This window comes from Cariama cristata, unplaced genomic scaffold (assembly GCF_000690535.1).
Source record: "Cariama cristata isolate BGI_N322 unplaced genomic scaffold, ASM69053v1 scaffold5901, whole genome shotgun sequence".
In the NCBI taxonomy this organism is placed as follows: domain Eukaryota; kingdom Metazoa; phylum Chordata; class Aves; order Cariamiformes; family Cariamidae; genus Cariama; species Cariama cristata.
In genome coordinates this window covers 11,217-37,252 of record NW_009598572.1, presented here as the reverse complement: position 1 = coordinate 37,252, position 26,036 = coordinate 11,217, and the positions used below count along the sequence as shown (strand labels likewise).

Here is a 26,036-nt window from a genome sequence, read left to right as displayed (position 1 = left end):
AAAAATTTTCATTGGGGGCAACACATAATGTTTGAAAGCTGTTACATGGTTTTGAAATAGAAAGCACATTTGTCATGCCATCTGAGCATGGCCAGAATTTTAAACATACCACAAGTGCTGGAAACTGTTCATCAAAATGTACACTCTCGTCCAGTATATTTTTGTTTATACCTGATGTTTTTCCCAATGATAAACAATAATGCTTTCTCCTGGACTTTAAGAATAGCTTGACCTAAAGTATACTTTATTTACAGGTTTGGGATTGTCTTTGAACAGGCTTTTTCCAGCCTCTGCAACAGTTTGAGTCTTGTTTTCTCCTTTATTTTAACAGAAGCATTTTACCTTACTTAAGATGGGGGGCAGGGAGAAGTAATGGTACTTTATTGGTAATGAGCAGAACATTACATAATAGTATTTCTTTCATGTATTGCTAACACTCTAGACTTTGTAGTATTTTCCTGATGCTTATTTCTTTCCTAAAAATCTGAATTAGCCAAGCATCATTTTGAAACAATGACCATGATAATTTTGGTAGTAAACCATTCATTGAAACAAATCTATTTTGGAAGTCCTGTTTTATTTACTTATTTTCATTATGAGCTATAAGTGAGAACATTGCAATCTTTAAGCTTCAGCATAGAAGCAAGGTTATCTTTTTATAATTTGCACAATAACAGATAATCTTTATTTACTTTGTAGGCTATTACAGGATGACCTTGCACTGAACCTTTGCGGAAGAAGCAACATTTAAACATCAATTCTTCGATGTGCATCCTTCTATTCAAATTTGACCCCCGACCAGTTTCAAAAAATGCATACAGGTAAAGATGGTTCTAGTTAAAACAGACTTGTTTCTATAATTTTTTTATATAATTTGTTTTTGTAATTCAAACATTGGCTACAAACTCAAGTCAGTACTACGGGTTAAATTATACTTTTGTGATGTTTAACTTCATGACTTTCCCCATTGGAGGACTTACTGTAACCATTTGAGAACCCTTTGTTTTCAGACTATCAGAAGACTTGGCCTTTGTAATCATGGACCTTTTGCTCGTGATCTATCATGTGGCGTAGGATAAATCCTTTAAATATTGTAATCTAGAGTTTAAAAGTCCTGCTTTCTACTTTATCACTTAAACTAAGGGGGACTGTGTTTGTTGGGGCACCACAGCTGTAGCTGTACCCTTCTTTCAGTAGGGTAGATATGTTTAGGGCTTTCGGTTTGAAACCAACAGTTTGAATTTAGCCTGGAAAGTAATGGGCAGACAGTAGAGCAGAAGTATTGCTGTTATTGATAGAGATGTATTAATTTTTCCTCTGTTAGTATGTGCTAGTCCAGTCTTGTAAGCAGAGTCCACTACCCTAGGAATGCAAAATGTACTAATACTGAAATTTAACTGCTTATGTAGCTTCTGGTTAAGTTTGAATTGCCACTTTGTCCTGTTTCCACCCAAGGACAGTACCACCTTGCTCATTGCGTAGTTCACTGCTCTGTTCTGTGTTACATGATGACTACCAATGCTCACTCTTCCACTGTCTTTTTGACAGAACTGGCTAGCTTGTGAATAGGTGCAGTTGCATTTGAAAATATGGATAGATGAGGTGAAGGTATCCTCACAGTTACTTATGCCAATCAGTTTGGTTTTGGGATAAGGTGTACTTAAAGATCTTCAGTTGTTGTTTGTCCTAAAATTAAGTATTTACAATGTCAGAAAATGCTGGAAATCAAATCTTAGTGCTGTCAAACTGAGTATACTCCTGTATCAGTGTAAAAAATGTAGTGCTGTGACCTGGAGATGAAGCAATTTTTAGTAATTGTCCTAGCCTTCCCTCTCTCCCAAATCTGCTTGCAATTAAAATTTTAGGTGATAAACTAACAGTCATGTTAAAGTTTTATGTAATTAAAATTAATTAAAATTTAAAATAATTAAAATTTTAGGTGATGAACTAATAGTCAGCCATGTGTATGAAATGTTTAGCGAAAAACTTAAGACAGAATAAGCATCCATGCTTCTAGGTAAGTTTTACTGGATGTGATGATGTCATACAGTGAGTTTCCCAAACATTAAACTTCCTGTAATAATTTTCTCTCTCTTTACAGCCTGTAATTTTAAAAGTTCATATCCAACATCAGTATCTTGGAGTACATTCAGTACGTAATAGAAAGATAGCACTTCAGGCCAGTAAGACGACTGTAAAGTTCTATTGCTTTCTGTATTTATGCATACTGTATAGGTTCCATATTACTTTGTGGGGTACAAGTATTGGTATTCATCCAGAAACTGTCAGAGCCAGTATGCTGGGTAAATCACTGTGCCTTTTATTGACTTGTTTTTCTGCCCTTTGTATTGAGAAGCAGATGCCGTTCTATAGAAAGAAAGGAAATGAGAACCAAAACTTCAATTGTCCATAGACTGCCTTCCTTTCTGCATCTGGAATCTGCCTTAAAAAGGGGGTTTGTTTATGATGTGACTGGTGCTGAATTAATATATCCATTTATTTAGTCTGACTTTCTTTGTGTTGCTAGTTAGCAAAAGACATATGCATCAGTTTGATGCCTCTTGGGAAAATCCCTTGGATGTAAACTGTAGATGTTTGCCAAGTGAACTTTCTGCCATGATCAATATTTAAAAGTAAAACTTACAGTAGTTTGCTATTAAAAAATTGCATCAAGATTGAAATTATTGATTTATAGCAGTCAACAACTTGCTGTTGGTGTCAAAATAGAAAAACAGTTTTGAGATGTTTTGGCCCAAATCCAGGAATATTTAATTATATTTATCTTTCTCAGTACTCTTTGTTAAGCCATGTCTTGCTCTGTGCTTCTGAGATAAATTACTCTGAGCCATCTGCTTCGGTGATAAGTGCCAGGCCATAGCATTCTTGGTGTCAGATTTTAACATCAGGTACATAAGGAAGAAAAAGAGTACTAAAGTTAACGCTTTAGTTAACACTAAATCTTTTTGCTTCTCTTTATTCAGAAGAATGTTGAAGTTCTTTCTTCTTAAATTGTTCCTAAGCTTTTTCACCTTTGCCTCAGCTTTCTGAAGGACATAGGTCTGAGTATCAGTTGGGAATGGTACTCAGCCCTCCTAATTCTCCCAACAGTATTATAGCTATGAGACCAAGTTAGACCTGTCTATACTAGTCTCTTGCTAAGTGTAATTTTTCCTGATGACTTGTGCGTGTTACACTGTACTATAGCTCTGTTTATTTCATGGTGAGGTCTTGAAACAGTTTTCCCAACCAGAAAGGGATTCCTGTACCTGCAGACATACTCATTTGTCTGTCCACGTTAAAACAGGCATCTACAATTACTTTTCTTACTATCCTCTGCTTTGCATGTCTAACTAAAAGAATGTCTAAAATAGGCATTAAAAGTTGAAAAGACAAACTGCATATCATTGGCCATTTTCTTGTAGCCAATAAACTTTCTCAAACTAAAACAAGTTCTCCATAACACTTAGGAGAATTTTCCATCCAGGTAGAATTTGGTTTCTAGAGTAGTACATTAGCTGGTTTTCATGAGCACCTAAGTAAGCAAAAAGCTTATAGTTCACCTGTGTGATACACTAATTAATCTATCTTCCTGTACCCTTGCAACTTGCTGTTCTACCCTTGTTGTTCTGTGTTCTCCCTACAGGCCTATTTGTAGTAAAGTTTAGTGCAGTGTAACAAACGCTTTTCTACAGGCCATTATTATCGTCAAATGTAACATGCTGCCTTTACATCCTTCTGAACTGTACTGTGTGCATCTTACAAATAAATACAGTCTTTTTTTATGGAACTGAATTACATTGTAGGAAATTGCTTTAATGGAATGATTTCTCATGTTTTCATCTCTCTGCCTCAACATTAAAATAAATCTTAATATGTAAATCCTAATACAGTTGGATTATTTCAGCCATAAAAATAGCTGAATAGGCTTTTTGCAATTTGTTAGAAGACGAGGGTCACTTAATATTGCTCCTTTTCCATATGATTATGTTTCATAAAAGACAAAATGAAAATGTTTTGTTTATAGCGATCCTGTATACTAGCCTTGTGCTAAATTTAGGAGTCTGTGTATTAAATTTGAGATGGGTAATATTCAATCACACCAGAAAGACTTTTCTTATTTTCAGTATTTAGATACTATAAACAGACCATGGGTTTGTGTCAAGAATTATTGAAGACAAAATATAATTGAAGCTTTAGGAAATGAGAAATGCACTTCAGCCAAGCTATTTTTTTAACAGTAAAGATGTTTATTTAAATAAAAATCTGTAAAAGGACGATGCATGCTCTAAATGGAGGGTATTCAAGCAGGTTGACAGAATTTCATAAACCAGCTGAAAGCCTGTAGATTGAAGACTGGAATCAGCTAGAATAATAGAAATAATGCAAGTCTGAAAGGAACAATATGATGATTATTTGGCACTGGAAAGATAAAAATGTACATATGCTATGCTTTCCAACAGAGCTATCTTTGTTGGGCAAAATACTAAGCATCTTCTTACAGAAAGGATGCCATTGAAGTGGTAGCCTTTTTTATTTTCTCTATAGCTGATTAAATTCTTTCTCTGCAGTATTTCTGGCATCTCATGATGTTTTAAAACATTGTGTTAATGAAGAGTTGAATTTGCAGGAAAGTCCAGAAATTTGCAGCAAATGTCAGTACATTTGAATGCTGAGTAAAGTCATGAGATTTCATTGGAATTGATTCTTGTGTGTTGTAGCTTAAAAATTAGAATGAAAATTGTATGGTCTAACTTCAGTTTACAGTAGCAAACGGCTTCTGCTGTGTAAATGTAATTGACATGCGGCTGGTAGAAGAAGATACTGAGGTTATACGGAACTGGTTAAGAAAATCTGTAGGTTTCTGAAAGATGGCATTTCATTAAAATTAAATATTAAGCAACATAGCTGGAGAGAATGGGGAATGCTCACAATCTCGCGACTGAAGTAAAGGCAAGTCATGTTATGGGTAATAATGAACAGAAGTTTGGCAGCTGTAGCTGTTGGATCACGGCATGGTGTGGTGGAGCTGTGCACAAGCATGTCTGCAGTTACCTGTTGCCCTGAGTCTCCAGCGTATGACTTACCTAGGCTTACAGTTGTCTTTTAACCTTTTCTTGGATCAGCCAAATCCATTACCTGCTCTTCAGGTGAGGATGTTCTACCAATGAAAAACACTCTTTTTTTTAAATTCCAAAATAATGATTGAAAAAAGACTGATGGAAGAGCAGCATCAAGTGAAAGCTCATCTACAGGTTTGAAAATGGCAGTGTCTGAATGCTGATTCTCAGCACAGAAACCCAATAACACTTCTAATCCAAGCGTTTATGTATAGATATCCTGCATCTATTTGATGTTGCAGTAAGTAATTAAATTTAGTTTCTGATGTTGTCTTCCATTGCTTTTGAATGACAGAAAATGTTAACTTTCTCACTTCCAAAAGATGGATGTGCCAGTCAGATTAGCCTAGACTTTTCTTTCTAGTGTACCAGTACTAACAGTGCTAATGAAATGACTGTAGCATACATTTAGTAAAGTATTTGTATGATCTATAAGGGAGTACACTGAGAACTCCTGCTGGATGAAGTGGACAGAGAAACATTTTTTGCTTTTCAAAGGCCAAGTACAGAGTCTGTTCTAAACTCCTCTGAAGCTGTCTGGCTCTACTGACTCTTTAAATCTTACCTAGTTTACATTCACAGCCTGACTGGCTTGAACTGGTGGTATCATTGTATTTGACTGATCTGTACTGCTGCCAAACCTGGAGCTTTTGAGGAAGACCTGGCCTATCTTGTATGTCCACTGCTTCTTAAATATCATGTTCAGCCTGATCTTTTAAGTCTGCAGGTGCCATTTATGATAATTATCAAAGTACCTGTTTTCTAAAATTGTCAAATTTTAGATGGCACATGAAGAGCTGCATCACGCTTTTTGTCAGGACAGCACTTGGTCTTGTGGAGTCATGTGTTTATTTCTAAGTATAAATAATGGATTTCGTCCAGCAGCATTTTTCAATTACATGTTATTTTTCATAACTTCTTCCTACCTCCTGGTTGTATAGCCTCCAGGGCTGCTTGTAGTTCCTTTGCTGCAAGGGCTGAGTCTCATTAACAATTCAACTATTGTCCTACTGTTCTGGTAGAACTCAGATTATGCAAGCAACTACACATACAAAAAAAACCCACAAAACAAAAAAAAACAGAGGGGAAAAAGCTCCACCAAAATACCTGTTGATCGTTACAAAAACCCATGCCTTTTCCCTTTATTTCTCTGCCTCATTGAGCATGCTGTTGTTTCTTCAAACAAATTTCAATGGGGCTGGACCTTTGAGACTATCAAAAATTCATCTCTGCTTTGGATACTTAGAGACAAAAGCATCTGACTTCTATCTTTGAACCACATAAATACAGCTTTAGGTGTCAAAGTTAGATTAAAAAATGCTGTGACTACATGATCATAAGTAATGATCCATTAAAAACATAGAATCATGCTTCAGATTTTTTGATGTTACCTATAAATTTGTGGATTACCTTTAAATTTTCTTTGAGCTGTAGCTTCACATGCTGAGCAATCTTAAGATTGCTTATGCGATCTTGATTCAATCTCTTGCATTATAAGTATTACTCTTTGAAAATAATCACTGCCTCATTCACGCAACAAGATAGACTTGCTGAATGTCTCAAGACAATGAGAGAGAAGGCTGCTGTCAGATGTCATTCAACCTTTACACTGAGTGATGAAGGTGAGATGGGAGAATAAAGGATGGTTTCATACTTTAAATGAGCTAATGCTGTGGCAAGAATTGGATTCTGTTCCTGCCTGTACTGTGAAATTCCTATCTGTAAGTAATAGTACCTTTTTCCTCTTGTTTTCTACAGGCTTATTCTAGCAGCTAATAGAGATGAATTTTACCACAGACCATCCAGATCAGCAGATTTTTGGGACAGCAGCAATGAGATCCTTAGTGGTATGTACGTCTTGTTGTTTTGAGTGCTTTTGATACAATTTATAAGGGAATTATGGCCTCGATTTTTTTGTTGTTGGGGTGATGGTGTTGCATTTTTAATAAGAAATACGCCTCTTCCCTATACCTCTGGGGAAAACATGTCATAAGTTTGAAAGATGAGTTATGCTATTATTATCTTATTTGTGTTTTAATATCTTGTGAGGTTTTTCCCAGTTTTACATTCTTTGACTGATTTCAGTCTGAGCAGTGCAGTGGAAATATATCAGATTTTGTGCATCACAAACGATTAATTTAGCTTTGTCAAATACACTGAAATACTTCTTAAAATAGGTGGAATTAGTTATTCCACAGACTCATTGTCTGTAATAGTGACTTGAAATCATTAAATCAAGACTCAAGAAAGTGAAAACTTTCTCATTTCTTATCAGTTAATAATTTATAGGCTACAGACTAGTTTTAGTTATTGATCCATCAGTTTATTAGCTTTCATGTCTACATTTTGCTAAACTGATAATACAGTCACTCAGATGTCTCGTTCTTTTTTTAGGGAATCTGTCTGTAGTAATTTTTAAGAATAATCAATACTTCTGCCTTTTCTCAGAAACAGAAATGAAACTCTGGAAAACTAAGCATTCTTTAAATGCAAGATTTTTGACTTCACAAATACTCTTTTTTTGATGCTGTGTGTTATTGTCATTGGCGAGGAGGCCAGTGAGGATGAATTACTCCCACTGCACTACAACTCCCTTGCTTCTGAAGTTCTGGCTGACGTTTCTGTTTTGTGCCAGACATTCTGGATGCTGCTTCCCCTGCTATGCAGCAGTTTAAAACAAACAAACAAAAAGCTATCCTGAAAACTGAAGGGCCCTGAATTTTTGTCTTTTATACCCTTGTCAGCTCTGTCCATATTTGGCATAGGAAACTGGTGTATTCTCCATCCAGGAGGTGTATCTGTGGAGATCCCATGAATATATACCTTTGAGTTAATAATGTTCTCTCGAATGAAAGCAGCAACTTGAATGAAAATAAATCAAATTTATTCTTTCTGTGACTTCAAAAATGAAAAAGTATTCTGCACTTACAGCAGTTTGGGAAAACAGGAATTGCTGTATTTTAATCACTGGGCATTGGTCAACAAAGCTGTATGGAGGTTTTTTTTGTGTGCCTTTCATTTAAGGTAGAGAACAGTAGTAAAAGTATTGTGTAAAGAAGTGATACGGCTAAACTCCATATTGAAGTTTTGGATACTGAAGAAAGAAGGGAGTTTCTGAATAACTGTCCAAAACCTGTTCTTTTGATCTGCTAATGAAAGCAATTTTATGGCATGATGACTCAGAATTAAAATGTTTCTAACAGTATACATGTTATATTGAACTAGTTCTTGGTTTTCCATTAAATGCTTCCTGGTTAACATGAGCTCATTACAAATAGGTAGTGTGGTTGTTTTTTTTAAATTGTAGTCTCTTGGAAGAGGTTTGGTTGTGGGCTTCACTTTTGTGGGTCCTGCTCCTCAATGTAAATTACTGTTACCAGAGTCCAAGATTTTTATCAGTTACCTAGCTTTAAATTTTTCTGGTTACTTATGAATTTAAACTTGCAAATAACATTAGTCTTCTGAGGTTTGCTTTTGAGGTAACAAGCATTCTGGGCCTACTTAAAGTTCTATGTGTATTTTAGCATATAGGCAAAGCTTATAATTTTACTTTTACATTTAATTTTCTCATTATCTCTCGTCTATTATTGCAGTAGGTTGAAAAATATTTGGTAGTGAAGAATTAGAGGGTGGGTAATTTAAGTGGGCTTACCTCGCTTGTCCAGAAAGGCAATCTTGTACCTAATGCATTTTAGCCAGCCTGATCAAGACTCAGGATTTGCATTAAGAAATTCTGATTTAAGCTTGAGATTTTTAAAATTAATGTAATAGCCTAACTCTTACTTATTCCATTAGGTCTGGATATGGAGGAAGGAAAAGAAGGTGGGACGTGGCTGGGAATCAGTAAGAAAGGCAAGATGGCAGCCCTGACAAACTATATGCAGCCGAAGATTGATAAAAATGCAAAAGGAAGAGGTATGAAGGAGTAGAAATAGAAAAAGAAGAAAGTGGACAAACAAGCCCTGATGTCACAGTAAAATAGTGTTGATTACAGTATTACTTTTTTTATCACCACTTTATGGACAAATAAAATGGTTATATGCTGTAAACAGAATTGTGAACTAATGAGTTTGAGTACCTGTGTGGGGGTGTTGAATTGGATAATGATACTCTAATCAAATAGGCGAAAGTAAAACAGGATGTAGTGCTTACAGCCTGAAGTTACATTCAGACAAAAAATGCAGCATGAACTGTTTTCTCTTGAAAGTAATTCTAATTAACAGTCAGAACAACTAGACGAGCATTGAGCTAGATTTAGATTACTGTAGACTTTTTAAAATGTGTATGATCTTCTTCAAACACCTAAGTCAGGGACACAATGTAACTTGGATTATGCTGGAGGTTAGCCTAAAAGATTATTTTAGTCCCTTCTCCCTTGCGCATTGATAAATCGGAGGAGCAGAAATAATAGGAAAAAAACCTTTTCCGAAAGAGCACATCTGTGGGGCTTTTTTATAAAGTAAAAATAGGTCTGTTAGTAACCGTCATACAGTACTGCATTGGGAATATATTGCAATGGCAAAACATGTTATACAGAGAAACAAATGAACCATGTCATTTGTGTTTTGTTTTAGGGTTATATTAGGGAAATGAAGCAAGACAAGAAAGAGTTTGGCAAGGTGGGAGGAGAGGAAAGGCACATCCAGTATCGAATAGTTAGTAAATACGAATTCTGTAGAAATTTTGACCAAGAGCTTTTGACTGAGTTCTTCAGAGTGAAAGTCAGGCTCTTAATGCGAGCATGATACAATGCTGTAAGACTTTGAAAGGCCGGTTGGTTGTTTGGTGGTTTGTGTTTTGTTTTGTTCCCATGCTCCATTATACACTTTTGGTAATGGGAATCTTGTGTCTTGCTGTATGTTTTTACAAAGGCCGTCAGAATAGTGAGTTCACACATACAAGTTGCCCTATCTACTTCTCTTTCTTAGGTGCTCTTGTAACAAACTTCTTGACTGCAGATCTGGACAGCTACTCTTACTTGAAGAAAGTTTCAGTAGAAGGACATCTTTACAATGGATTTAATTTATTAGCAGCTGACTTGAAGTAAGTCTACAAAACATCACAGTTCAAATGTCAAAGGGAGGAAGATAGTAGCAGTGATGTACATATACTTCTTAGCATGGAAGTGTAACAGTACAGAAGCCTGTCACAAACTAAAGCTAGAGCTCTTCTTTTTTGCTAATTGGCATGTAAGGTCTTAATGTGACTTTAGTCATAATTTCCATTGTTGTTTTTTCATCTTTCAAATACTGGAGGGCTATCTTGTATTCTCTGCAAAAGTTCTTGTGACTAGGCTATAGTCAATCTTTACCCTGAAGGCTATGTCGCTTGTGTTTTGGAGAAAACAAAACCTTAGCTCTGTGGCTTCTCAGAATTTTTTTTTTCTCTGAGAGGTGGCATGCTGTGTCTGGATTACAACAGCTGAAAGCTTTCAAGCTACTATTCCTGTCAGAGTGGCTGTATTGGTAATCTTTGCTGAAACATTTAAAAAAAAATCGACATGTAACAAATATATTAACTTCTTCAAGTTTCTGTAGCTGAGGAAAGGACCTTGGATACTTGATTATAGTCAATGTGCTTGGCACAGTCCTTTCCACTGCACATGCATGTGTGTGCACACAAGTGTATATGCTGATTTTTCTTGGCATTATGCCTGATTCAGAAGAATGGAAATCCAGGACTAAGTCATCTCCAGGCTATGTATCAATTCTCAGTTAGGTGCATGCTTCATGACTGTAAGCAGGTATAAATTGCTAAGAGCAGACTACTACTTTGGCACACTTTCTGTGGAAGCGTTAATCTTACTGGATGACCTGATGGTGCAGGGCCTTCTCCCACTCAGCTTTTCTGCATGCTTCTGGGAAACCACATACATTTAAAGCAGAAGGTTGCAGTGTTTAATGTTTTCAGTGAAAATAATTTCTAGCACCCTGTCACTAGCTGACCTTGTGTTTACATTTCTCCCTTTCTGTATTAGACCACCTTCAGCTGGCGGTTCAGACTTATCAGTCATTTCTTCCCTATTCTCCCACTTTCCTGCAAGTGTTTTGTCATCTTTGTTTTGTTTTTTTGGTTTTGTTTTTATTTGGGGGGGGGCTTGTTTTGGTTTTTTTACGAAAGAGACCATTATTTCAAATTCTGCCAGGGTATTAGTTTTCATGTTTTTTAATTTGCTGTGATACGATGGGAAAGTGAAATGAAACTCATATAGGTGATTAAAGTCTAAAAGGATGAACACAAAGGCAGACGCATGCCACCTGTGAAGATACCAGGAGTATATTTCTGCTTGGTGTGCCTGCTTAGAAATAAGTGTATAAGTTATGTTTACAGAAGTTTAATACAGAAGCAGGTTAGGCAATTACAGGGTTTGCTGCTTTTCTATTATTTTTACTCTCTACTTTACAAAGTTCATTATCCCACCAGAGACTTCCAAAATTTTTCTGTTGCTTAAATTAATTTTTGCCATGGTCAGGGAATTTGACTCTGTGCTCTCTGCTGCATGTTGCTGCCTGGCTAGCTTTCATAAATTGGAAGGCTATCTATAACTGAAAAGATAACAGAAGAAATAGTCTTACTATACTTTCAAGCAAACTTTCAAGGTGTGACCTAGCAAGCAGTAAGTAAGTTTGAGTTTCTTTGTTCACATTTAGGTAAATAGAATAGTCATAATGGCTGCTAGTATAATGATATTAAAGTAGATTCAACTGACATTATTGTTATAACAATTGTTCATGTGTTGTTTTTGTGTATTCCTCCATGCTAGGTTGGTAGGGAATTGTATGCTCAGCTGAGTATCACTATGAAAGCTGTATGTTTTGATTAATTTCTCTATTTTGACATGTACTTAGCTTTGGATACTCTGATGAAATGAAATTCTTGGCAAGCTAATGATGCAGAGCAATTTCTGTAAGAGATGTAAACTTGTCATTTTAGGAAATTAGAAATACTCCTAAGAGAAATGTAGTATATAAATGGAAGCTACTTTTCTATGTAAATAGAAAATGTTATTGTAGTTGGTGCTGTTTTGTTGAGCCATGTTACTGTTCAAGTAAAGATTGAAGACTATTCTTAACATGTTCTTCTGTTGTGTAACAAATAGCGATTGGCTCTGTTAGAGTGGTATGAAATGGAGAGGAAAGTCAAATTGAAAGTGTAAATGAACAACTGTTGGGGAGGGGTATATTGGAGTACATGATGTTGCTGACTGTAAGCAGCACATTTAGAGAGAGATTTACAGTGTTTGAGTTTTCAGGTACAGATTTCAGGAAAAGAAATGTTTATCATCTTTCTGTATTATGATGATGACAGTATGCTACATGATACAGGTGCAATGATGTGGGAAAAGCTGAAAACCACCATACGGGTTGTAAAATCTCGTCATTTATTTCCACAGCTTGTGTGACTCTTACTTTAAACATGCATGGGTTTTGACACTTTTAGTGTAATCTGTTTGCTCTGTGGCATCTCATTATGTCAATTTAAACACTGTTCATCCCTTTTTTAATAAGAATACCGTATTGGAAAAAATACTGAGTAATTGTAGTTTTCTACTATTTTCAGTTTATCATCTTGCTGTACCTGCTGAGTATGAGAGTCATCCCTATTTACTCCATTATGCTAAATGTACTTTTATGTTGAATGTATGGCATATGGCAAACAGTGTATATTTGGAGTCTTGTGTGGCTGCAAAATTAGCTTCTAAGAAGGCAGTGTTGCTACTCCTCCAATTTTGGCTATCAGTAGGTCTGATTAGAGAGGAACAAGGTTATTGGAGGCTAGATTGGTCTCTAAGAAAATGTCTGCTTAAGATTCAGAGCAGTTTTCCTTCTTTCTCCCTTTGTGATAATATCTGAAGTAATAGTGAGCTGCTTTTGTTGATGGTCAGGACAGCATTTCCGACCTGGGGAAACCTGTGTTTATTTCCAAGAAATCTAGTTGCTACAGTTGCTCAGACTTTCATGAGTATCTCAAACTTGTGTTAGGGCTGTTGTAGCTGCATCTCACTTGCTCTCCATACTGCCAAGTGTGTAATACAGACTGCCCTGAAGGACAAACTGAAGTGGCAGCTTCTTGTCACTCTCCCAGTGAGTTTAGTGTCTGACAGGTTGTCAGTTACAGCCCATATTGTTTATGTGCAATAAGATCCCTGTGTAATAGGAGTGAATCGCTTTCTCCATGAGGAATAGATGAATTGTCCCTTACAAAACAAGTCAGCCGGAGGGTGCGGCAGAAAAAGGCCTTTCATGTAAGCTTTTTGCCTCTCCCCTGTGACTGGCAGTTTTCAGTTCCTCCAGGGGAAATGTAGTAAACTATTCCACCACCTGCATTGACTAATTTCGTAATGTATAGAAAATAGAGATTATGTACTAGAATGTATTCTTCATATTTTTATCTGGAGAGTGAAGTTTCGTTAAAATAGGTTTTCTCCTTGATGTGATGATGGATAGAACTGAGTTCCAGTTGAAACTGCAGATCCCCAAAACAGTGGGATTGGAATGTGTGTGTGAGGAGGGGAATAGAAACACAAATATAGAATATAAAATACATGATAAAAAGTGTTTATATATAAATATCTAGAGACTGTATATATTTTTTAATATGGAAATGTACAGTTGGTTAGTTATGTAGTAACATCATTGATGAGGTAAAAAACGAAACTGAAGAAGAGGTGTTTGGGAGAAGAATTAACTGAACTGTTGATAATGCAGGGCCTCATAAGATAAAAACACCTGAACAGTGTGACCAGGTTTTAGAAACACAGGCTGACCTGTTCAGTATGGTTATCAAGATAAGGCTAGGCTGGAGGGATTTGATTGCTCTCCAGAGATTAGGCTTAGGAGCCTTTCCAGTGAAAAGTGAGATAGGGTCAGACTGCTAGTGTGGAAAGAATGTAGATGGGCAAGTTGTCATGATTGCTCTGTAAGCTCACTTACACTTCTTCTCATGCATTGTCTGTCATAATACCGCCTTCTGCAGAGTACATCTGTCTTGCTCCTTGTGACTTCTTCGTGAAAATGAGGTGTCCAGGTACTTCTCTAAGGTGTTCTGTACTACCACCTTTGAAATATTTCTGCATAGATCCTGAGTCATTTGCAAGTCTAATGAGATGGACAGTCCAGTGTCAAGAGAAGGAAAAAAGCTTCTGAAAAGCTTTTTTGTTTTATCTCTTCCCTCTGGTGTCAGCTTCTGCCTGGCTCAAAAAATTAGGACACCACCAAAGAAATGTTTAGATACCGACAACAAAATGAGAGTAGTGCTTTAAAACAGACTTTGTATGCTGCGAGTATCCGGCAGTATTTTTTTCACCATTTTATTTGATGATAGGTGATATATGTCCAAAAATGTTTGGCCTTTATAGTTGGTGGTTTGGTGTTTGCTTGTTTTTAGTTTCGGAACAGAAAGAGTTTTCTGATTAGCTCATGAACGTTGAAGAAAAGAAAATTAATCTGTGAATCATGCTAAGTTGAAACTACTGTTCAGCATTTCAAGCTGCCAATTTCATCTTTCTTCCTTGCACAAAAAATACATGCGTTATTCATAAAACAATCCGATGTCCTTGTTTGTAAAATGTTCACCCTCTTGGAAGATTAGAGCTCAGTGCCCAGGGACGTGATCACTTGGTGATAACCACACCCTGTGGAGCTTTACTGCCTCACTACCTTTTTTTTTTTCTTTTCCTTTCTGTCCATATTTTTGTTGAACATGATTTGGAGCCTCCTTGAAGTTGAAGCAGGGCAGGGGTGCAGAAGGATATTGCTTATATTTCATCAGCATTAAGAAATAGTTGTGCAAACTCTGCATGGATTTCATGTTGCTGTGAAGCATCTATTAGGACTGAGATTTATGCTGCCTAGAATATTTCCTAGAACATTTATTATTGCTTACATTTTTTTGACAGAATGATGTATCTAAGAGCATAATTTTTATGTAGTTCTAGCTTCTTCTCTTTCTGCTGTCAGCTATGGCTGGCATTTTTTTTTTTAAAAAAAAGTATGTCTACTGGGTCCTATTGTCATGCTTTAATTATGTCTTTATTACTTCTTCAGTGAAATTGGTTTCTGTACTTGTAAAGCTGGGAGGGAAGAGAATCTAAGGCCAGGCCAGAATTTGAGGCTATTGCTGTGATCAAGCTTACAGTGATTTTTTTTTTTTTTTTTTCATCTTGGCTTCTGCCTTGATGTTCAGTACTATCTGTAAACAGTAGGAAGAGAATAGGCAGAGCCAAATGATAAAAGAAAGAGTAGCTGACTGGCACAGTGAACTAAGTTTTGGAAGTATCCCCATTTCAGAAGTCTCTTGGAAGGCTTCAGTCTTCTTTTGACAGAAGACATCAGCAGTGTTGCAGTGGAGGTAAGTGTAATAGAAAACACCCATCTAGGGGAATGTGGAATGCAGAAACAATAAGATACAGATGTCCTGAATTAGTGACCCTGCAGTTTGTATGTATTCCCCATCTTTTTGTTAAACTCCAGGGGATATTGTTACTGAATTTGTCAGTCACGAGAATCTCGGAACAGATGCTAGATGATAATATTCTTTCACATAAAAAGCAATTGCTAAAGGAAGTCAGTGCCTACTTATTCAGCATGCAGTCTCATTTATGACAGGACTTGCCTTACAGCTGTGTTCAAGGGCTTACTTGGGCCCATTTGTCTACCTTTCCATCTAAAACTCTGTCTTTTGAGACCTCAGGTGATAGCAATTGCTCTGATCTTGTCTCTTCATAGACCTTCTACAGCACATACAGGTTTGACAATTTGGAAAGGGTATTTAATGCAGCAATAAAAAAGTTTGTGTAATTGCTGCTGTCTTAACTGGAAAAAACCCTATAATGACCTTAATGATTTTGCTTTCTTTGCTTAAATATATTACAAGCATTTTATGTTTTATTATTGCTACTGTAGGTTTTTTTTAGTAACCCAAGTGTTAGTGTTAAAATACACCAGTAGCAGCCAACTTCTTTTGTCTTGTCTTTTTTTTAACTTTGGTTTATTTGTTCTCACTGTGCTTACTCATTGTCTGTATTATATTCATTCCTACTGGATTTTATTTATGGATTGTATTTTTCAAAGTACTACTTTGTATCTCAAAAGCAAAATATAAATAGTTTGCTCCATGAAACAGACCAATTCAGCAACTTCAGGTGACCTACAATACTTGACTCGCACATTGCTTTTTCTATGCCCCTGTTCATGGAAAATGCAGTGTGCCAGCGTACTCTTATGAGTATATGACTTCTTGTATCCTAGCATGTGACTGGAACCAAGAAGTCAGACTGGTCTATTAATGACAGCTCAACCCAGTGCTCTCCTCTTTTAGCTGCCAAGGGATTCTTTCTAGTATTAGTACTAACTGTGTGCCAAGTCTAAATGCACTGATCAGAACCAGGCTTGTAAGAAGGTGTGTAACCACAGATGGGATATACATGCCTCATACACATTAACATCACTTTATGCTTACCGTTAACTAGCTATAAAGATACTACAAAGAATGCTGAGGCGAGGAAAGATCTGACATTGCTAAAATGGCCAGCTGGTCCTAACCAAACATTAATAAGCAAGGACTTGAGAACATTAAGTATAACTTCCATTCAGTTTTCAGCCTGGGTCTAGACTTTGTTTATGTAAGGCTTTGCAAGGGCTACAACATGCTTTGAGCAAGATGATCAGCATCATCCTGTTTTCAGAGGTTTCAGTTGTTGAATAACTGAACTCATATGCCTCTTCATTTTTTTTTTTTTTTTCCTTCTTCTCAGTTGATTTGGTATTTGTGTTGTCAATATCAGTACAACTACTTTAAAATCTATGCTATTTGGTTATGCTGATATCATCTCTGCCAAGTGAGAGCTACCTGCAATGTTGGAAGCTGGTTTTGAACGTTTTGTGAGATCCTCCCTGCTAAACTGTGTGCAAGAGAGCGAGTGCTGAAGCCAGTACCTACCATTAGAGAGCAAGCTTACAAACACTAACTACAGTTATCTGAAAACAGCCTAAAAAAATGCGTATCTGTCACTTAAAGGACCCCGCTATGCCCTATGACATTGCCATAAGCGGGCCTGAAAATGTACTTCTGCTAGATAAAATGGCCCACAGTAGTTGGCCTCTTAGAATGCAGCAGCGATTCAGGAGATGATGGGAAAACATTAGTTGCTGTGATGGACTGTCCTTTTGTTTTAACATGCCCCTTTCCCTCAGGTAACTAAATCTCCAGTTACTCAAAACCATACAGATTTTTGTCATTAAGCCTGGCTACTTTCCATGCAGCTGTTCTGGGTTTTTACTGAATTTTATTACTTATGTTGAAAAATTATAATGGTACTATTTGACAGTGGTGCAGCTAATACAGTATTTTGAGAGGAGGAGAGTAATATAACTCATCAATTAATCTCTGGGCTGTGGTATCATAGTAGTCACAGTGGGAGAAACATCTTGCTGTGTCACTGAAATCAGGAATAAAACTTCTTAACACCAATGTAGTATTAAGAAGCAGGCACTCCTTTATTGCAGCGCTGGATGCACGGGGGATCGCTCCACCTAACGTGCATACCCAGCTGTTACCATGAACAGGTTATATAGATACAATTGATTACATATTCATATAATTCCTGGAGTCAAGATCACTTTTCCCTGAAATCATTTACATACAGTTACATCATACGATTACATGATCTCTTCTACTACTACGCATGCTCAGGGGAAGGGTCTTCACCTGGGCAAGGGTCTTTTTGACCTGTGGGCGTGAATTTCTAGTATTATAATGAATTATTATTACTTCAGGATACCTTAAAACTCATTTCATTGCCAAGTTAATCAAATGACCTCTTTGCCAGGTTGTCATATAACTTATCTATGCTCACTAGCCCAAAACAATCAGTTCCAAGTGTTCTCAACTTTCAGGACTTTACATACCCTTATTCTCTTTACCAGTCCCTCATTATCAATCAAAGTCATCTTAACCAAAATTCAAAGCAAGGTATAATCAAAACCCTATTGACTACCAATTTTCTAATACAAGTGGCTTGTTATTCTGATGATTGTTATATAAATTCTTTTATCTAAAATGCATACTATGTTCACTCTTGAATTTAACCTTTACATTGATTGATCAAACTCACTTAGTTTTCTGATTAAAATTCTTGATGTTCAGATCAAGCTAGGAAGGGGCAAGGGGATTGCCAAGCAGCATAATTGGTGTTCATTGTGCTTAACTAGAATCCATGGCGGTTTCTATAATTTCTTAAAAAAATCCAGTGACTGCCTGGTGAGGTACCTATGATTACTTACTTCAAAACATTAAACTCTATAGATACTAAAACATTACACATTATTCCTATAGTTACCGATTTCAAACTTAATACTTCTATGGTTACAATTCTATGATTACACACAGTTCCTATAGACTTAAACACAGCCCACCTTATTTAATTTAGAATCAAACTGAATTTTTGTATCAAATCTCATTTGATTTCAGACATTTGTAACAGCTGTGTTTGACGATTGCATGAAATTAGAGCATAATCGAATATAGAAGCTGATGGTTTTTCAAGGAGAAATTCTTATTTATGTGTTTCAGTACCACCAAAGGAGATGTAATTTGCTACTATGGAAACAAAGGAGAACCAGAACCTGTTTTCCTAAATGCTGGTAGGCTTTCTTCAGAAAGGTCTGAATATTACTTTTTGTAATTTTAAAGGTGTCAGAATGTAGTTGTATTGCTCTAGTAATTTAGCTATTGTCTTCATTAACTTTTTCTTTGTGTTCCTTAAAAAAAAAAAAATTAAATGTTCTTAAATTCATTTAAGTATTTATTAATAAATTTCAGTAGAGAATCAATAGTTCATTAAAAGCTTCTATCCATGTCAGTGTTTCCACCTGCACTGCAGTTGGTGGGATGCTCCTTAGGTAACTAAGACTGAAGGACAGAAGTCTGTCTTGAGGAGTAGAATTTTCAAAGGTTCATGGACTTGACCCTAACTCTTCTTCCCCAGCAGTATTAAGGGCATCGTGTGACTATGCTCCCCTAGGGACAGAGTTGGCTTGTAGTTTTGTGTGGGTTTTTTTTTTTTCAATCTGTCTTATCAGGTGTCTTGATTTAAAATCTTTAAAATCTAGTTCTTTGCTAGCCAACTACATAGAACAATACTCCAGAATTCATCACCAAAAAGCCAATTTAAATGGACAAGGACACACAGAAGGCTCTGAGCAGTATAGCTGGTTGATAACAATGAATGACAGTGGCTTATTTTGCCTGCTTAGGTTAATGGTCAAAATGTTGCTGCCAGTAGGCAAATAATTACTGTAGCAATTACAGCATAAATTCTTGGAAACAGCTGATGGATTTTGTACATCTACAAGCACAAAACAGGTTTTAATACAAACATAGTAAAAAAAAAAAAAAAATTTTTTTTAAATCTGGCTGCTTGTAATGAAACTGAGTCACAAATTTTAGGTGTCTGCAGACTGTAGCAAAGGTAGTTCTGGTCTTTATACTTCAACAACAAATTGCTTTTCTGTATACATGGCTGCCTTTAGGGAGAAATGAGGTTTGGTAATCTTTGTGCTTATTTGTTTGCATTGTGGTGAGAAACAGGGTACTTCTAAACAGAAACATTTCTTGTCATGAAATGTTGCTTTGCAGTGTTTTTCAAGAATAAAATCAGAGACAAAAATAAATTATGATTAATATAGCTAAACTGGAAAAGACTAGACTGCAAAATGATATAATTCTGTTGTACCTTTTTCGTAGTTTAGCGAACCACAGGTTAAAAGTAACTGCTGCAAATATGAATAAGAGTAATACTGTGAAACAAAGGACTGAATATTAGCACAGAGGTGTGCTTAAGCACAGCCTAGTGTAAGATGCATGCCTGCTGTAGTCTCCTGTTTAGCAATGGGGCATGTGTTTTATAACATACCTGCAGATAAAGATTAGCTGGGAAAACACTTAAATTGTATTAAAATTTGTGAAATCTGTAATGACAACTGCAGATCACCAGAATAGCCTTTCCAATTACCACCCCACTCCACACCCTCCCCTGAACAATATTTAGTAAGTATGCAGATGCTATGCAGCTGGAATTGGTCCACAGGGACTGGTCTGTCAACAGTTGTTACTGCTTTTAAATCTTAAACTTATCACATAACCTCCTTGTTGCAGATTTCATTAATTTCATAACATGTAAAGCTTGAAGGGTTAAAGTTGCTTTACAGAAATAAACTCAACAATATCACGATTATGAGTTATTTTGCGCTTAGGCTATGTCATACCCTAATGTTCCTGTAGTGTTGTGTTCTGGAGGAAAAAAAAGGCTTTGATATTTCACCTGATTTCACACCACAGTGTACATTGTGTTAATAACAGTGCTGAAAATCTCAAATTCAGCTAATTTTAGTAAACGTAAAGCAACGATGCTCTGAAATGGATGTTCTGGATTGTTTTTTCTGGTTGCATGGTTTTTTTGTGGGTTTTTCTCCCCTAATAAAACAGTCACGGTAGTGGTCCAGAAGAGTTCTTGAGAAATGGTTACATTATGTTATGCATTACACACCTAGGAGACTCTTGCTATCTGAAGGGGTGTTATATTTTTTTTATCACACGATGTACATCTTTGATACATAATTTAATGACCTCATTTCTCTTTGAACAAAAAGAAAGCTAGCAATAGGATAAATAAGCAAATTCTTGTAAGAGATTCGTGATGAATTTGCTGATAGCCTTTGTTTTTGTCCCTCAGACTGTGTGGGATAAGAAAATTATGAAGTTATTTTTTGCATAGTACATAAGTTAATTTTATTTGCTCCAGAGCTTCCTAAGTTGATTGTTTGTTTTTTTTTTTTTAATGTATAGGAATATATGGATTGAGTAATTCTTTGTTGGATACACCATGGAAGAAACTTCAGTATGGGAAGCAGCTTTTCACAGAAGTGGTCAAGAGAAGTGAAGACCTTACCAAAGAAGACTTGGTGCAGGAACTTCTTACAGTGATGAATAATCAAGAGCCGTAAGAACATGATAGCCAGAGTTTACTCAAAATGCAGTATGACCAGTTTAAAAATTGCATATAGAAACCATTTTGAAAGAAAAGACATTTTAGCCTTACATTAATTGACTAAAGCTGGGTAATGAAGGGCAAAAGTAGTGTTCTTTGTCTCCACAGAGACTGGCTTTCAACAATACTGATTTTTAAGCAGCAGACACAGTAAACATCATTACTGCCGTCTTAGTACTCATAGACTGTTCACTGATTTCTCTGTGCCCTTTTCTTTTAAAGATTGCACTTCTCTTATAAGGTTAATGAGTGCAAGACAAGGGATGTGTAAGTTGCTTGCTGTAAGCTTTGTGGAGGCTCACTGTAGGGTAAGGTTCAGTTTCTTACTCCACCCAGAGTAAGCACTTGTTTATATGAGCAGGTTGGTGTTAGTAGCTGCTAGTTATTTTGTATTGCTGCCCAGAGTGTAGACAGAGGGTAGAGAAGCAAGTTATTTTCAAAGTAGAACCAGCTGCCTTCCTCAAAAGTGCAATTGTTTTAGGCTAAATGGGGGAAGGAGCAAAGGGAGTATTTGCACAGTTCAGCTGTAGGCCTGTGGTCAAGGAGGTTCCCAAGAGATGAGTTTGAGTATCTAAGTAAGGTTCTCGCACTCACAACTGGCTACACAGTGAATCTGAGCCTACAATCTAGATGTTTAGAAGTAAAGGATATTGATACCATTTCAAGTCCAGACATGGAGTAGGGTAAAGGAGGTACTGTGGTCTAAATTCATATCGTTGCTCACCATCCAGTAACTTTCATGTTTAGCCTGACTTTTACCTGTCTAGGGGATGATTTGTGTTGAAGCGAAGCTGTTTCTCGTGTATAGATCCAGTTTCCTAACTTTATCAGTCAATTTTAATACCAGGATTCATGTTGGTGGCATTTCTCAGTGGTTCAAAATAAATGTTTATATAAGAACTCGGACATCTGAACAATGAGTAGTAATTGGGAAGTCTACTAAGCCATCTTAATTACTCTTTTCATCTGGTATCAGATCAAGTGATTTTTCAAAAAATTGTTATAGTTTACCTTTTACTATACAGTCCAAATGATCTTCCCGTAATGTTCAGTAATTCAATATGATCTCATCTGAAATCATCTGACTATAAAATGGAAATATTTACTTACAAAAAAGCAATATTTAAAACTCAGTCTGTAATCTTTCCAAAGGACACTTCAAGATGAAATGATCTTTTCAAAATATGAACACATGGGATATGCACTAGCTTTGAACTTTCTTAAAACATCTTATTGCATATTACTTTATGATCAGTTTGTGTGCGTTACAGGAATTAAGTAGGTTCAACGGTTGGCTTACTCTTAAATTCCCTTCTTTCCTGCTGGATACAGGTTTTTGTCCTTTGCTCTCTCGCTTCTGCTTCAGCCCTGCCTTTGACTGTGATCTCAGGGATGTACTGCAACTCCTTCCAGGCTCCTTAAAACTGCTCGGGGTCTTTAAGTTGGAGAGCAGCCTGTTATGCCAAGTAGACAAGAACTGCCAGTCATGGATTATCAGATAGAAGCCGACAGTTCTCACAGGCTGAAGTGCCCTGCTGTGTGCCTTCTCTGTTAGATTGTGGTATGCTTCAGCCATATGCCCAATACTGAGAGCTTAGTGCTCTATTTACACTAGAATTGCACCTGTTGTTGCTCCTCCCTGAAACACCCACAGGTTGTCTTCACCACAACAACAGAGAAAATCATCCCCGTTAGATATAAAGGTCATTTACAATATAACAGATTGCACAGTCTCCTCTACAGATCAGGATGAGCTCTGAAAGTGGGGTTAAATTGATCAGTCTGTTTTGTTCTGCCCTCTTCCCCAACATTCACTGTACAGCTGATAAGCTGCTGAATTACTGTTATTTTATTGGTACAACTGGGTCCATGCTAGGAGGCAGAAATGGGATTATTTCTTGAAGAAGCTTAAAAATCAAACACAAAAACCTGCTGTAATAATAGTTAAATTGGACTTTGATAAGTAAAATTAGAATCTTTAATTATTGAAATAGGGAGCTGTACTTATGGATAGCATTTGAGAATATGTTCTGGTGATGTGAATGGAAAGCCGGGGATGTAGGGTTGCTGCAGTAACATTTGTGACCTTAGCATCTCTTATATGGGATGCTGATACTTAATTACAATAAACGAAGCTTGACATGCTTTATAATAAAACTACATTTCAAGCTTTGATAGGAATATATGTCAAGAAATTTGGGCACAAGCTCACCTTGTCCTCTGCTGCGTCTTCACAAATTTTATTTTAAGGATTGTCCTAGGTATTTTGCAGGTATTCCAAATAAGATCGAAGGAAGCAGAGAGGTCTTTTTTCGACACAAAGAGAACTCATGGAGTCTAACTGGAAAAATGCTGGTTTATATGATGTGCCTCAAATTACTTGATCATTAATGTTTTAATTGAAACTAAAATGCAGAAAGACAGACAAAGAATAACAAGGAAAGTGAAAAACTTGTCAAGATATGAAAAATATTCCTTAAAGTGAGACAAAAATTCAAAAGCTTGAAAGAATCTATTTGGGAAAGAGCTTACAATCGGTTTTATCTTTGGTTTTCCTCATACTTTAGTTTTGAACACAACTCACTCACACTTTTGTACTTTTTGAAAAGTGATTGTTACTTATCAACCACTCAGTTAACACGGCTTGGTTCAAGAGGGATGAATGTGTTAACATTGGAGAATTAAAATATTTTTTTATTACTTTACTGCTTTTTTCAGTCAATTACCAGACCCTGCAATTGAAGACCAAGGGAAGGATTATATACGTCCTATATTGAACAAGTATGCAGCTGTATGTGTTCGTTGCCCAGGTTACGGAACAAGGTAAAAAATTCATAGTCGGAACTAGATGTGTACTGGATCAAAGCATAAATCAAAATTATGCTGCTATAAGTTTTAATTCTATAGTGACTGCTTTAAATTTGTTCAGATATTATCAAGTATAATTCAGTAAAGTATTTCCGTGCTCAGTATTCTGCCATCTTAGATTTGCTACTGATGAGCATTTTAAGCACACATTATGATTTGTCTTTCGGGGGGAGTGTGACATAGCTTCAGTTTGTCCAAGACAAGATAATACAGTTTTCCTGGTTCCTCAGTGTAGTAGCAGATCTGCCCAGCTCTAATTCTGATCTTATCAAAACAGGAAAAGCTTTGAAATAATGTTTTTAGCAGAAAAACACAATTATCTTCTATATGTATGGAACTGCAGAACACATTTCTCTTCCAAGAGCAGGAATACTGTCATCTGCATAGCTAAGTTAGAGGTTTCTTTAGGCATGTCATTGTAATATGTAGCTGCTATATTCATACATTAAAAACCTATTACTCTTGTTCAAATAATACATATTTCCACTTTTCCCCTAACTCATGCTGCTTTTTTTGCTGAGATAATCTCACTTTCTGCTCAGACTGTTTATACCAAAGCTGCAAGAAGAATAGAATAATGCAATGCATCTTGCATTTAATCCTCTGTGGGACAAAATTGTAGGTGAACCCTGTTGCTGCTGGCAGGGAATTCCTACTCTAAAAATCTGCCGATGATTTTGTCAGAATAGTCTCTCTGGCATAGTATTTCCATTGTAGAGATGTAAATTGATAAGCAGAGAGCAGGCATATCTGTAAGTATTTTAAGTTGGTATTCTGAGAAAGGAACTACTGAGTATTTCTACAAAATGTATTCAAAGAATATTTTAAATATGGGATAATGAAGACTTAAAATGGTAAAGAGGCAACTTCCGCCCCCTTGCTTTGCAGGCTACAGTTTCAAAGGAAACAGGGATAACTCAGTAGAAATACTGACCTCTTACTGGTGAATTAACACTGTATTTCAAGTCTTCCCTGCTACTATAATTGTATGCTCACACTTATCTTTCCCTTAGCAACATGGCTTAGTGAATAGAGATTGTTAATTAGGCCTCACAATATTATTCTGAGGAAATTAAGCACTTTTTATGTGAGTGAACAACTGCAAAATGACTTAGCGAAGGCCACCACATCAGGATGATGGAAAATTCCTACTTCTGTCAGTCATCTCTCTGGCAGGGTACTGCAGTGTCCATAGAGAAATGTCAGCTTACATATGACAAAGTGGCATAGATGCATGAATGGAATCTGCTTTTCATGAAAACAAGTTTCCTCTTTGGAAGGCTCCTAGAGAGAGAAAAGTTTTTCTGTGATCGTATGTCAGTGTCCTATGATAATAATTAACCATGTTTAAATCTTAATGGACAATTGATTTGAAAGGAAAGAATGAAAGAATACTATTGAGATGAAAAACCCACCAGGGTAGGTGTAGGCTGTGAAGAAAAACTTGGGTTTATGCAACTTCTGAATAGAACACTTGGCACTAAAAGAAAGTTTAACATTTTAGTGTACTCTCTGTAAATTAGCAGCTTTGTCTGTCAGCTGCTGCAAGTGCAACAGGGAATCAGAGCAGTGGAGTGATGGAAGAAAGGACTGAAAATGCCCATTTGAACTTGCCAGGACGATTTCTGCCCTCCTAGTGTGGTGATGATATGGTCAAGAAAAAAATGAGCTAAAACCCTTGGGGATGAGGGATGGGACCCTGCAAATTATATAAACAGACACGAGGCTTAACCTTCTACCCTTATGTTGTTTCAGGACTAATACGGTCGTTCTCATTGATTCAGAAGGACGGGTTACTTTCACAGAGCGCAACATGATCAATGCAGATGTCAACCAGTGGAAAACAAGCACCTATGAATTCAAACTGCACACTTAACAACTTTCCATTTGAATGGTTTGTAATAATAGCAATGAGAGAACAAGCCGTTAAGCTCTAGTAAATGCTTTGTGTCAGCCTCCACAAGCTAAAAATAGCAAGGAAAGCAAAAATTCAAATAAACTGG

The 26,036-nt window shown here is 36.5% G+C and overlaps 1 protein-coding gene across 1 annotated transcript; it reads left to right on the top strand.

Annotated features, from left to right (window-relative positions):
* The first annotated feature begins 698 nt into the window (after nucleotides 1–698).
* Nucleotides 699–26,036, top strand: TANGO2 (transport and golgi organization 2 homolog (Drosophila)). Its single transcript, XM_009709337.1, has 8 exons — nucleotides 699–821; nucleotides 6,876–6,964; nucleotides 8,913–9,032; nucleotides 10,046–10,160; nucleotides 18,690–18,760; nucleotides 20,964–21,117; nucleotides 23,884–23,988; nucleotides 25,789–26,036. The coding sequence occupies exons 1-8, from the start codon at nucleotides 766–768 to the stop codon at nucleotides 25,907–25,909; spliced, it is 831 nt and encodes a 276-aa protein (XP_009707639.1). The 5' UTR covers nucleotides 699–765; the 3' UTR covers nucleotides 25,910–26,036.

Excerpts from the sequence above, each read along its gene's own strand:
- TANGO2 (XM_009709337.1), top strand. The coding sequence starts at position 766 with ATGTGCATCCTTCTATTCAAATTTGACCCCCGACCAGTTTCAAAAAAT. Across the intron at positions 18,761-20,963 it reads ACCTGTTTTCCTAAATGCTG|GAATATATGGATTGAGTAAT; the intron begins GTAGGCTTTCTT and ends TTTAATGTATAG. Across the intron at positions 21,118-23,883 it reads GTGATGAATAATCAAGAGCC|TCAATTACCAGACCCTGCAA; the intron begins GTAAGAACATGA and ends TGCTTTTTTCAG.